Below are 14505 nucleotides of genomic sequence, written 5' to 3'. Positions count from 1 at the left end.
GCCCGAAGTTTTTTCCTCTCCCTCTCTGCAAAAAGCTGCCTTGTTTGTGCCTCTGCCCTGTAACAAACAAGAAGATAAATGAGACATTTATGCCAAAGTAATCATTCTAAATCTGTTGTTTTGACCTCTAAGCCAAATTTTCTGCATTACATGCCAGTGGCTCAGATAAAACAGTGCATTTTTTTTCCTGACAACTGAACCCTGTAACGTATGTGTAGCTCTTGCTCAACAAATTGCTCTATCATTTATCTCTGAACATATGTGTATCAGGAAACAGAGAGTGTAGGAAATTTGGCGCCATGAGGTATCAACACCCCTCCCCTCCTTAGACCCTCTTGGTTTTCTGTATCTGGGAAACTAATGCACATTTGGACACAAATCCAACTACGAGCAAAATTAGAAATCCTCACTAAAATGAAAACAGCAGGACAGCAGATATAAATATCTGGAGGACAATATGCTTTACCTTAATAGGTAATTTTGTATATTTTATTTATTGGAGCGGAGATATTCAGTGTTCCACCAGAGCAGAAATTTTAGGATTGAAATCATGAGCAACCTTGACTTCTCAAAGACAAGATTGTACTGGATGGTGTCCAAGATGAACTCCACTTGACCTTAAAAGCACTACTTACTTTTCAGCTGGAAACCAGAGTTTCCACATAGGCTGCTCAAGACGTGCTTTGCAGCTAGACAGACAATACTGTCCGGACAAATATTTATTTTTCTGGCAGATAAATTGGTCTCATCATATTTACTGCAGCGACACAGATGACAGCAAGCCTGCAGAGAGGCACGCGCTCTCTCTGGGTAACGACACGGCTGTGTGCCCTTCATTCATCTTGCGGCTGATGGTCCTGGGGACTGGGAAATGACCTCGGTCTGCGAAAGAGGGGATTCCCCTTGGGTACATTTCCTCCCTGAGCGCAAGGGCAGGACGGCATGTACCAGCCCAGACAACAGTTAAGCAGCTGCAATGCAAAGAGGCTTGATGAATCAGAAAGTCAGCCCAGCTATGCCTTCACAAGCACAGCAAGCCAGGTGGCAAAGCATGCTGCTGGGGGGGGGAAATACAAACGCCCTCCCTGTGCCTCCCAAGCCCCTGGAGCAAACAAACCCCGCACGAAGGGCCCTGCAGACGACAGTGGCAGCGCAGGAAACTACCCCCTGTACTGGAGGGTTTCTTGTAAGCCTTGCCACTTGTAGGTGCACATGAGAGAAACTCCGCTGCTGCAGAGGCCTCCCTCCGGCACCGCTCTCCTTCGAGTACCAGAAGTCCCACGCCACCACACACGCTCCTCTCCATCCATCCGTGCTGGCCGCCGCTGCGTCCAGCTCCCATCTTAGTACGGCCACTGCCCCAATGGGAAGGGCTTGAGCTTTCATGAGTAATTACTCTCCTGCACATACCAAGCCAAAACAGGCTCTCGCTTATACTCGTGTGGCTTCCATTCCCCTTTTTAATCTCATATAGAAATACAGTATTTTCTACTCAGATAAATATTGTTATTACTCCCCTTCTTTTTTTTTTTTAACTAGCATTTTTACTAGCCCTTTTTTTTTTTTTTTTAAACTTTCCATTTGAAACCCTTTGCACATCTCCAAAGAGATTCCTCAGTTACAGCCTGGGTTAGAGAGAAAATGGGCTTCACTTTGCTGAACTTAGGTTTTTTTTCCCATCTAAGTCTCACCCAACACCCAAACCTTTTCATCTTGCACTGGAAACCTCTAGAAAGGGTTGCCTTTTAGAATAAGCAGCAAATAGCTATTCTTTCAGCCAGCCCTTACCAGCCCACCTCATTAGAAATGGGATTAAGCTATTTTTTAACCAAACACAAACAAACATAAACAGAAGTAACCACTGATACCTCTGCAACCGCAAGTACCTCTCTAGTGCAGGTCTCCAAATAAAGATGGTAAAATCCATTCTAAAAGGAGGATTGAAAGTGTTTCTTTCTAAAGCACCAGTTGCACAGTAGTAATTTTAGACATTTAAGACAGCTCGAACTTGCTGCTGGATTATTTTTAACAGGAGCTTTGTGTGCAAAGGCAGTTTGGAGGCCACCCGGCCACGGAGGGCAAGAGGTCCCTGAAGCAAAGCTCTGTCTGCAGCCAGGAATCCTCTCCGCAGGAGAAGATTTCGAATTAGTTTATAAGAGGGGACAAAAGAGTGAGCTGCTGACTTCTGAGCCTCTAGGAAACTGCCACCACACGCAAACACTACTTTTTCTTTTCAGTTTTCCTGTCTTCAGTCAGATGACGGTGAAGTGCTCTACTGAAAACATAGGTGAGGCAAGGCATCTGGTGTCAGACAGCTGGGAAATGAGCAGAGTTCAAGGTTCAGCTATTATTAAAAAGCACACACATCTTTCTATATTTATTCCGACTTTACAGCTCCAAATAAAACACATGCAGTCCTGATGAGTTTACAACTCTAAATACAACGCAGGAGAAAAACCCTAAGACTCATCTGGGAAAACCAAACTGATATATACAAAAGCACCAGAAGGATTATTATTTTTTCTGCCACCACATATACAGCTACATTTCTAAAAATATGCTACTAGCCCTAGAGTTAGACATAACAAAATAGAAAAAACACTGTCTTACAAACACAGCCACGATTTGAAATCAAGTGGCCCGGTTCCTCACCCCATCATGGACCTCCTCGAAAAGCCGCTCAGGAAGATCCATACACTGCAGCATGCTGTACACTCCAGCAAGCTTCACGTGTGGGTCTGACATGCGGCAGGGAGCTCGGCAGGGCCAGCTGAACTATTTACGCCGCTTCCTGGGCAGATTTCACAGGGCTCGCCATCGCTGCTCCCAGCCTGATACCTCTGGCACAATAACCAGCTCCCTCCCTGCAATAACCAGAAAGCAAGCCCACAGAGACACGTCCCTCATCTCAGGGCACGGCTCCATTTCTCTGAAGAAAGAACAAGCAAGATGTGTAACCTGGGGAATTCATGCACTTAGATGCTTTGACCGGAGGTCCCTCAGAAGGGCAAAACAATGACAGCGAGTAAAGGTAATGCACGCAGTGAAAACACCGTGACTGGACCGACCATGCAGCAGCTCCATCTGAAAAGGTGTCTCCAGCGCTCGCAGAGCCCGCTGCCGATACTTGCACCCTGCCTGCACCCTCGGCACAGTGCTGAGCTGGCGGCTCTCCCTGGGGTCCGCAGACTGAAAGGCCAGAATGGCTGTAAAGTTTGACATGACAAATGAAAAACCCCTAAATGCCAGCTAAGGCATATTCACTGCCACTTTGAAAAAATACTCTTATGAGTAAGAAAACATAGCTGTAACGGAGAGACAGAGGAATGAAAACAACCATCCCCCATACCAGAAGGCAGATGGCCGGCACAATCCAAAGTATCTTTTCTACATGCTTTGCAAGAACCCGTTCAAAAACAAATAGCAACCACTACCACCAAGACATACAGCTGTGGCAGACAATTCAATAACCACCTCCTTTTTTTCCCCCTTTACACCAGAAAAACGTTGAGCCCGAAGAGTTTTCACCAGGGCCCTGCTCCAGCGGCACCAGCAGTACGCCAGGCAGGGGGTACTCACTGCAGGCTCCGCAGGTGAAGCAGCCATCGTGGTAGAGGTTGCCCATGGCCTGGCAAGCCTGGTTTGCTCCATACACCCCCTTGCTGCACTTCACGCAGGTGCCTGGAAGAGAGAGAGGGAGACAGAGATCAGAAGCAGCACCTGATGGGGTGGCTGGGGTCACTGGCTGGGGGACCACACCCGGAATTTGGCATGGTGGCTCGGCAGCTTAGGACCAGGCGTTTCACTTTAGCCACAAGATGTAGGTGACATCAGTGTCACCCACCCTGAGAGATGCTGTTAACAGCGGCCACAACGGTCATCAAACCTCCACGGAAAAAGCCTTTTGCAAAAAAGTAAACTGGACAACAGCAGCCCTGTTTGTCTACAGTGACATCTCCTTCCTTCACCCATTCATTCCCATAAACTTTATATACATTTAAAACCACTTAATGACCCTCCCAAAAGCCTGGGTGGTAGTAAGTGGTGCTCAGGGCTGTTCACAGACCAATAGTTTCCGCTACTTATTGCATAAAATAAGCTTGTTGGTTGCAACTGTTGTGAGGAAAACACACTTAGTGTGTGCTCACTTAGCCCCTTTAAATCTTCATTGATTTCAGACCCTGCTCGCATCTGCTGAAGGCCCTAAGGATTTCCCACCAAAACAGAGCTGAACTGACTACCTGACACCTACCTCTCTTCCCTCTGTCAGCCACACCTGAACAGGGAGACCAAACGTTGGCGCTATCTACAGAACATGTACCCTGCCCAGACGTTCTTCTCACCTCTTGCAGGACAAGGCAAGAAAGAAGTCAGTTTTAAGGAGAGGATACCTGGTGGCGGCAGCACCACCAGCCAAGGGGGGCTGACTCTCATGGGGTGAAGGAGAGCCAGGGCCAGCACACACGGCCAACTTCTGGCTATAAGCTGTCCCAAGTGCAAGTCCAAGTTGCTCCTCGCACCCAGGCTTTCCTGCCACCACCATCACCTAAAGACCAGGGTCAGCTCTGGAGTCCAGAGGGAGAAGACGACTGTGCTCGGCTGTTCAGCCCAATCTCTCACTACAGCCAGCACAGCCAAGCACACTTCCACCTGCACCTGCCCCGGTGTGGGGCTCCAACCCAAAACCCAAGCCAGGCAGAAAGCATAGGGTGAGGATTTCTACCTCATGAGGAAGCTGCTGGGTCCCTCCAGGCACAGACCTGCCTGATCGAGGGTGGAAACAGTGGCAACAGGGCAGATGCACGGTGGTGGTGGTGGGGAGGGACCGCAGGGAGGAGACTTTAGCACTGCAGGTTTGCAAAGGGTGTTGTGTGTTCACCTAGGGCCTCTCAAATCTCACCACATTTCCACATAAAACTATTCTGATAATGGAGTAAGAAGTGACAACTGAATTTCACGCCTTTAATGGCATCTGCGAGCAGGACCTGCTCCCTCCACCTGGCAGGGACAAACGCAGCAAGGCCACCCAAAACCACTATTAGCGGCCGGCGAAAGAAAGTCCTTGTTCAAGGAAAATGACACATCAAGCCAGTTTACTTACTTCAGGCATTTCCCTGTGATTGCGACAGACCGGTTTTAAAGCAGCATCGCCCTTTAACTACCTCTAAATGAGAAACTTTAATCTGTGTTTAAGCAAATAAACATGGATCTACCCAAAAAGGGCAGTGTGAAGGACAAACAGAAGATGTTTCTCTGCTCCTCAGTGACCCTGCAGATGTGACTTTGCCTCCAGGTCTCTCCTTCCACTGCTACTCTGACTCTTAAACTCCCTGGGGCAGGGACTGTTGGTCACGTCTTGCTCCTACTGGCCCAAGAAGAGGGATAGCATCATCTTGCTGGAGATCCTTAGTCATGTCATGGTTAACAAAACTTCACTTCTTTCAGGGCCCCGCAAGCTCCGGAGTAATTGGAAAGGTCTGGTGAAAGTTAGGAAGAAACCCAACGTACTTACGACAGCGCTGAAAAGTAACTCCCAACTCCGGCAGCACCACGCTGGCAGTCCCAGGGTGGTTAACAATTTCTTCATGCAGCCGATAGCTGCAGCCGTCAGTTTTCACACTATAGGGTTAAAAACGCTCAGGAACCCTTTGCAGTAGCGCACACAGGGCTGCTGAAAAGCAGATACTTCATTTTCCCAGAGCAGACCCGGCTCTCTGTGCTGCAGCTGCCTGCGTGTGTTCAACTGCACACTGAAAGCTGTCCTAGCACTGCTCCAAGCCCCACTGCACTCAGAGCCAGAGTCCAAACTGACACAAACCTGGAGAGAAGGCTGCAGAGAATAATTAGTTACTCTGTTTTGTCCAAATCCAACCTGAGCTGAAATGCTAGCTTGGCTGCAGGCCCACCCCAGCACACAGACTGGCACCAAGTTAGCAAAACTTGCTGGTTCTTTTCGAACCAAGCAGATTTATCTCAGTTATTTATTGAAAGAAACATTTTAAGAAAGCAAAAGGTAAATCACGCAGGCATTACAAAAAAAAGAAGAAAAAAAAAAGACAAGACAAAGGTAAGAAAATTTGGCTTTCCAAATGGATGTGTTCTCCCAGGAACACGTACATTCAGCGGCAGCCTGAGATGCTGTGCAATCGTCTGACGCAAGAGTTAACAGCTACCTCGCAAAATTCCATCTCAACTACAGCAATGCCGAGTGGAAAGTTTTGAGAGCAGAAAACCTGCTGATTTTGCTGCTCAAAGCCTTCTTTCCACGACAGTCACCAGGCTTTCCACAGAACCGATGTACTTATTGCACTGCAAGTGCTGCATTTTCCCCTTTTCCATACCAATGAGCAGTTGCTCCAGAAAAAAATCACCAGTGTGCTCTGATTTCCTCCTTTCCAGAAAGCAGCCGGGTGACACTGAATATGGATGAGCAGCGAGAAGAAGCAGGAGGCAGAAGGCACAGCAGCTGCGTGCAGGCACAGTGCACAGTAAAGATGCTGGCAGGCATCTAAAGCCACTATAAAATACCCTAATGCAAATCCCACAGAGGGCAGAAATTGCCTCTGCTGTCTCTTGTCCATCCCATTTAAGCTTCAGAGCGTAGGCACTAGATATGTTTTCCCCAACAGCACAGATAGTCCGGCTGGATCCTGCAGGAGCTGCCCGGGCTCCCGCATCCGTACCCAAACCTTCCTCCACCTCCCGCCCCTCGACTGCCCCTACCATCCTTCCCCCTTTCTTTCAGTACATGCTCCGTTTCATCCCCTGCTTAACCCTTTTATCCACTTCTTTAAATATTTAGGCCCTTAAAACATGGAAAATAAAGTCATAGAATGAAAGGGCTTTTAAAATAAATTGACAGCGTTGTCTGTAAAAACTATAATGTGCTAAATTACCCAACTATGTAATAACCAACCGTGCTATAAGTATTTGAAGATGTCCCGTGGCAAGGCTGACAAATGAAAAATGGCATTATGGCAAATCTGTGTATCATTTATGTTTTTACTTGTACCTGCCAACTCTTACTTGAAAGCCAATTAAATCTCAGTAGCAATTGGAATTATTCTAGAAATAAGTCTTTGCTTCTTCCAAATATAATATTCCGAAGTATTTTAAGCAACATACTTGAGCCTTCATCTCCGACTCGCAGCACACCTGGCCTGAAAGGGGAAAAAAAGGTGATTTTTATTGATTTTTCCTTTCCACTTTTTTTTGGCCGCTCGCTCCCTGCTGCCACAATGATCCTGTTCTTTCGGCTTAGGCTATGCAACAAAAAAGCAATACCTGCTGCTGATGGCGGCCAGCCACCAAGCTCGGCGACACATGTGCAAAGCCAGCCTGATGGAAGGCAGCGCAGCACAGGGCACATCCAAGCCCATCCTGCCGCAAAACGGGCTCTGCGCCCTGCTCCACGCCAGCTCCAACAACTATTTCCCGAAAGAGTGCTGAGTGTGCTTTCTGCTAGCCAGGGCGTAGAGTTAAAATGTCAGCAGCATCAGTCCAGCCCCACATGCTGCTGATGCTAGTCAGCAGCTTAGGGTAATTTTCTTGGCATAACGCAGCATTTAGCACAAACTTCTGTCCTCAGCTCGAAGCAGAGGGATCCCGAGTACCCACGGCTCAGCGAGATACCCGATTCCTGCACTTGGTTACTTCGCGACGCATAACAAATGCTTATGCAAGCGTCGATCTGAGCATATATGCCCTCCAAAATTATGGCTTTTAACCTCAGATGGCGTGATTAAGATGTTATTAAGGAGAAATGAAAGGTTTCTCTTTCACCACCAGGATGACAAGCCCAAAGCACCGCACACGTGCAGCGCCGGTAAATTCATGCTCGAGCGTGCCGGTAGAACGGTAGCCAGATTTGGAAAGGGAAAGGGATGGAAATTGCTGATTTCGGCTCAATTTCTGCCGGCAGGGCAGCCGGGCCCCGGAAAACAAAGAAATCTCTGTTCCCTTTCGCATCATGCGGCAAGCAACCGCCTGCGCTGCAGCTGAGCGCCTGAACAAAGGGACCTTTGGGGCAGAGCTGGGACCAAAAACATGCCCTGTAAGCCACGTCCCCGGTGCTTGCCGTACTCCATCTCGGCACTGCAAACCAGGAGGGCTGTCACTGGGAACAGCCTTGGCTCACGAGATCAAACAGGTCTGATGCAGACCTCAAGGGCTGTCAGAAATGAAAGCAAACCTGGCGCCCAGTCTGAAACGTCATTTCCATCATCAAAGCTCAACAAGTGCATTTCCATTTACCGCCAGACTCAAAGCCTTTAGAGATGTTTTTTCCTCTAAGTGTTGCTATTTCACGCTCACCAGAAGGAGCTCAGTTACTTACTGTATCCCACTTGCTAAAAATTCAATGCAAACCATGCTGAACAACAGCATTTTCTGGGACTGGTCATTATGATTTATTTCCATGTGCCAGACATCATCTATCTACAAACCAAGAACACAGTTGTGGGTTTTTCCAGCAGCATCCCCCTCCTTTTCAGCAGCATCCCTGTTCTCAGCAGCATCCAGAACAGCCAAGCTTTTCTACACGTGCTCCTAGTTGGGTTTGCTAAGGCTGTCGCTTAATTTTAGAGGGCCAAATGTGTTGCTGTGCTGCTTCAGTGGTGAGATTTCCTTGCCATGTCAGTCCGGTCCTGGATAAGAGGAATGCAGTGGCATGATGAGGGGAGAGTCTGGTGGTGGGGGTCTGCATACGTAGCTAATCCAGAAACAGCACTCAGAGCAGTAAGTCTATCCTACTCCGTCCACTTACTCCATGCAAGCCACATTTCCACGATCAGCTTGACTCTTCTCCACCACACGTAACTGTTTTTTGCCCCCTCCTTACAGGAGGCTGGATTTATGCTGAAGAACCCCCAGCTGCATTTGGAAGAAAACCCCAGAGCCTCTGCATGTAAATACCTCCCATATCATCTTTCCCATCTGCCCAGACATGCACGTGGCTAATCCAGAAGTAGACCCTGCTGCATCTTGGCAGAAGCTGTACCTTCAGGAGGGTCCTCCCCGTCAGAGCAGGAAAGGGGAACAAGGTAAGAGGAGAGCTCTCCTCCTCTTCACCCTCGTGAAGCTACAGCTTCTGTGTTTCCGACCCACCTATTTATTCCAGGAGAACCAAATCCTTCACTTAGACACACATTTTTCAAAGACCGCCTGCTGAAAAAAAAAGACTTCACCCCGACATACCCAACGTGATGCTCAGTTCTTTGGGTTTTACTTCAGACCTTCTCCAGAACCTAATGCCACCTCCCTGTGGCTCACCTTAACCAAGTCATTCCTACATCACTCTAAATTAGACATACTGCGTGCCTCACTATGCTGTTATCCACTACTGTGCAATCACACTTGCTGGAGAGTTGATTTCAAGGAGATCTGGAGGCCCGTGCGAGATCAAGTGCCTGGGAAACCTGGCAGTCTGGTCCCATTCACCACTGGGTATCATCACTCATATCAGCCCCATGTCGTCACTCAGTGGTAGCAAAGATGTGCTCCCTGCAAGTAAAGGTCCTCCCTGCCCAAAGAATGACAGATTTGGTAAATGCAATTTTCCTGTACTGTTTTTGCATGCCATGTTCTTGACCCCCGACTTTGCTGTAGACAGTCATGCACACACTGCCAGCAAAGTACAAAATGCCATCAAACTCACGTCAGTGACATTTTAAGTACCTTATAGCGATGTCAGAGATTACATTAACTCCAGTGCCAAATGAATGAGGTTCCTTATTCCTTTCAGTCCCCACTGCCACAGTATCCTGTCTGAAAGACCTATTGATCCTCTGCCTCAACTCCTTCCTTTTTCTTTCCTTTTGGTACAGATTCTTCCTTAGCTTGCAAACCCAGCTGAGCTCCCAAGAGGAAGGGAGGAGAAGCACATGCTGCTGTAATCTTGAAGAGCCATATCCCAGGCAAATACTTATTTGCTTGGTTCCCTGCAGTGAGAAAAGCTTTGCAATCTGCACACACCCACTAGTCCACGTGCCATGATCCTTCCAGCTTTCCTTGTTCCACCAGGACCCGCCTCGCCCTGCCTCCCTCTCCTCTCCGCTGCAGACAGGCATCTCCTTCCAGCCGTGGTGTTCTCCCAGGAACAGGCAGCGAGGGATGCCTCCACTCATTCCCAGTGGAAACAACGCCGTTATCATCACCCATGTACAAAACAAACCTCAGAAGAACTTTCCTTTTAACCAGAAATTCTCCACTCGGCAGCCCTGAAATTACCCTCGTTGCCGCCGAAGCATCCTGGTGCACCATCATCAGCAGGGTTTGGTAAAGGCTGCAGGTGTGTACAGTCTTAAAGTTAAACGAATTGTATTTTTGGCAGTGGTAAAACACTAATTTCACTATGCACGAGACTTCGAAAGAGTGCTGCTGGCCTTTGAGCTGATCACACCCATTCAAAGGTGCTGGGGTTCCATGTCTCCATGGGGTTTCAGCGACTCAGCTACCGCTCTGCTTCTGCCAAGGGGAAAAGAAATCTGCAGACTTCGCTAAGAGATCTTCTCTGCCTGACTGCTGGGAAGCATCCCAATATTTCACTGCAAAACAAAATGCTGGGGTGCTCCTAAAATACCTGCAGCTTATCGGCTCTGCTCTAAATAATAAGGAAGATGGAACTCAATATCTAACAAATACTTGTAACAAGAAAACCATTTATAAAAATTGTTTTAAAAAAAGCTCTTGGTAAGGGTGTAGATAGTCTCCATCAGATGGAGATTTCCATCTAGCTATATGAAATAAGCACTGGTAAAAAAGTGATGCTACATGTTACACCTCTGAAAGCATCTATCTGTGCCTACAGACCAAGGAACTGCATGGTACCACAGGTTCTGCTAAAACGAATGGCAAAACCTCCCTGCAGACCCCAAGGCCTCTCAGCCAGGCCTCTCCCCTACCAAGTCACTTCCAGGCAGTGCAGGCAGACACTCGGTTTGGTTGTGCACCTGCCTGGCTCTCACCTGAAAGCTTGTCCCACGCCAGTTCTTGGAATGGTGCCACTGCACCTAACCCAAAACATCTGCATTGCACTGGGTGGTGCTAGTGGAAGAGTTGCAACTCCCCCAGTCACTCCTATTTAATTAATCTTCCCTTCACCAAGCGGAGATGAAGGCTGGTGCATCCAAAGGAACACCATGGAAAGTCAGCGGGATTCAGGCACCTCGCTCCTGGCTGGTCCCTGGAAACAGTATGCCAAAAACCTGAATATAACCTAAGGTGGCTTCTAGCAGCACCTCCTGGGACCTGGGGCCCCCTCTCTGCTGCATGGGAACCAGCATCTCCAGGGAGCAATTTTAGGATTTCCCATCCCAAGCGTAAGACCTGGGTGATACCTGAGACTCCCTATGTCCTCCTCGAAAGCCCACATAAATCAAGTCAGCATTTCAAAAGCACTCTTGGAGAACACAAATTCCTCCAGAGACACGTGCAGCCCATGCTGCTCACACATAGGCCACTATTTAAAAAAAGAAACTTCTTGGCTTTGTTTGCTTCTTTCCTTTCACTTATTATACATACTCTGAGCAGACAAATAGATTTTGTACAGCAAGCTGGTGCTGACAGACAACCAGACTGCCTGTTACTCCTCAGCAGAGCATCCTACCTATGTTATGCCTAGTCCCTAGCTTATCCTTTCCTAGGCTTTCATTTATAAATGCTCATTTTCACATAGTGAAGGAAAAAGCAGCTCCTTTACTGTGATCAGAATTAATTGTCCATGATAAATATCTGGTCCAGACAGTACAGCAAGCTGGTGCTGACAGACAACCAGACTGCCTGTTACTCCTCAGCAGAGCATCCTACCTATGTTATGCCTAGTCCCTAGCTTATCCTTTCCTAGGCTTTCATTTACAAATGCTCGTTTTCACATAGTGAAGGAAAAAGCAGCTTCTTTACTGTGATCAGAATTAATTGTCCATGATAAATATCTGGTCCTGACAGAGACAGACGGAAGGACTGTATGTTACCAAGACAGACAGACCCATCTTAAAAAATCTCCTTGTTATAAAAGCAGCGCCCAAAATTAGGAGAGCTGAAAGCATTTTAGATAAAACACTTTGGTCATCTGCATTTCAGTCCTGGTTTCATTTCCTGGCTCTGATGTACTGTAAAGCTGCTGCATGAGACTTCCCTTCACTGGGGGAAAAGTCTGATCCTTTTTATCACTATTGCATAAAAGTATTTACTTTCCATCCTAAAGTTTGCTAGCTTGAGGGCAGGGAATAGCAAAGATAGATTCAGAAGACCAGCTGGGTCCTTTACTCCTCCAAAGGAAGTATGGTAACTGTGAAAAAATGAAAATAAAAGTGAGAAAGAAAGGGGGAAGAGGCCCAGAAGTAAAATACCTCGGTACTTGCCCCTTCCTGCTCCTTGGTCCTCTGCAGAGCAGATTTGCCGAGCCTTCCTCCACAGAGCTGAGGCTCCACAAACCGTTACTTCTTCCTCTGCCATGACTGCATCCTTTCGTCTTTCCCTCTCCCTCTCCTCCGTCACTCTCCTCCTTCCCCAATTTCTCAGACACTACACCCTGGTGTAAAACCTCCTGCCAGGAGGATGTCAAAAGACCTCACTGGGGATCAGGCAGCCTCCCCCTCTCCTCCCTCACCAGGGCTCACCGGTAACTCAGCCACCTGACCAGCAGGACTCTCCATGCTGCCAGCATTACTCCTGCTTCACTACAGATTTCCCACAGGACAAAAGCCTCCTCCTGGCGCTACCCCCTATTTTGTGACAAAAATGTAAAAATAATCTAACCACCAACTAGGTCTCTCTGCTTTCTCACCCCATCCCCATGCACAGTTTGGATGAGGTATGATCCAGCTGGTTTACTTGCACCGTGAGGAGAAGACGCACGCAGCAGGGTCTGTTGAAGAGACCCCTGACACCTCTCCAGTGGAGCTGAATGCCACCTCCAGCAAAATATTCCCATTTTTGAGCACCGCCTCCCACGAGACTGTTGTCCCAACCCCATCTTCGTTATCAGCTCCTTGTCACAGCGTTCAGCCCCCCCCTCCCCAGATGAGGCTCCTTGAGCTCCTTCAAACCACGCGCTGCCCGCACGGGACGGAAAGCGCCAAAACACATTTCCAGGCCAAAACGCTCGAAGTACAGCAACTCGACACATCACTTTTCTGTGACAGAATAAAAACGCATCTGCCCTGCCACAAGGCTGAACCCAGTCTCAGATACTGAGATAAACAATCCCAGCACAGCCCTCTGCAGGCATGTACCACCACCTGATGCCAAGAAACACACTTTGTTATGCAATTTGCAACTGAGCACCCGGTGGTCCCTCCAGCTATGTCCCCAAAGCTTGGCGTGAAGCCCGTGGCTGCTCCTGTGTGTGCAGGCCACCGCTGAGCCACCCACTGACCCCACTGGGCAGGACCCCATGCAATGGCATCTGTGCAGCCCGAGATGCAAACCCTTCCTCTGCACCAGGCTGAAGAGTTTAATCTGTCCCCGCTTCTACTTCTGTGTCTGTGGGTCTAAAATCGTGAGGAAAATCTATACGCTAGACCTGCTCCCATAATTCGTTAAATTAACCACGGAGTTCTCAGCCTTCCCAGCAACTTCGGGTTTCCACCTCCTAAAAGCTGAAGTATTATTAAATTGCAAAGTGGCAGGGCAGGGAAAGGAAACACTCGATTTGCCTCTGACCTTCTGCCATCCTGGGGTAGTAAATCGGTTTAATCCAGCAGGACATTTAATATTCTCATTGGGAGATCCTCACATGTAAGCAGTCCCTTTCCACTGCCAAGCACCAGCAATAACCTCTGGTGGTGGTTGGGACTACTAGCAGACCTGAGATTTAGGATTCAGGATGCACCGATCCTTTCAGAGCTGATGGGGACCAGCACCTGGGGGCAGGGGGAAATCCTGGCAAGTCTGGGAAACCACCACCCTTCCCATCCCCAAGCAACTCCTCTTCAAGAGATCCCACAAGCACGCCTGGCCATGGCCACCTCCATGGGGGGTACCACCAAGCCTCGCCCGAGCTCTGTGCCCTTCTCCGTGCCCGCAGAGTACACAGGCATGACTCCTCCACAAGCTGGACGGCTGCCTTCCCACTCACACGTGGTCAGGCAGAGTACTTTTAAGACACGGAGAACCAGGAGTACTGTCAAGAAAAGTTAAGTGCCTCCCTGCCGGCAATGAAGGGCACTTCAAAAGATGCTGCTCCAGCTTCTTCTCAGTGCTGTCCTCCCCAAAGCTGCTAAACTACCTTTGCTTTAAAATTTAAGAGATAGGATAAAAGAAAAATGTGTCACAGGAGGAAAAGCCTCCAGTCCCTGTGATAAATAAAAGTTGAATAACAAAAAAACTGAGAAAGAATAACCAAGCAGGCGTATGGAGGTGTGAACCCTGCAGTGACACTTTGCAATGAACCCCTTTCATGCTGACTGGCAGACTGCCTCCTTACCGAAGTAATCGGCCTTCGGCCGAGCATCCATCTCCTGCTCCAGGCGCTGGGTCAGTGCCTCCAGCTTCAGCTCAGCCGCC

At 48.4% G+C, this 14505-nt stretch overlaps 1 protein-coding gene across 1 annotated transcript in view; it reads right to left on the bottom strand.

Annotated features, from left to right (window-relative positions):
• Nucleotides 1–14505, bottom strand: part of LIMD1 (LIM domains containing 1) — a 35378-nt gene extending 20873 nt beyond the window's left edge. Inside the window, exons 1-2 of the mRNA XM_009290387.1 lie at nucleotides 14426–14505; nucleotides 3580–3681 (exon numbers count right to left, since the gene is read on the bottom strand). Coding sequence (XP_009288662.1) covers nucleotides 3580–3681; nucleotides 14426–14456 — 133 coding nt within the window. The 5' untranslated portion in view covers nucleotides 14457–14505. The remainder of the gene's footprint in view (nucleotides 1–3579; nucleotides 3682–14425) is intronic.

The sequence above is a fragment of the Aptenodytes forsteri genome, unplaced genomic scaffold (assembly GCF_000699145.1).
Source record: "Aptenodytes forsteri isolate BGI_AS27 unplaced genomic scaffold, ASM69914v1 Scaffold426, whole genome shotgun sequence".
NCBI lineage: Eukaryota > Metazoa > Chordata > Aves > Sphenisciformes > Spheniscidae > Aptenodytes > Aptenodytes forsteri.
This window is presented reverse-complemented; position numbering and strand designations above follow the sequence as displayed.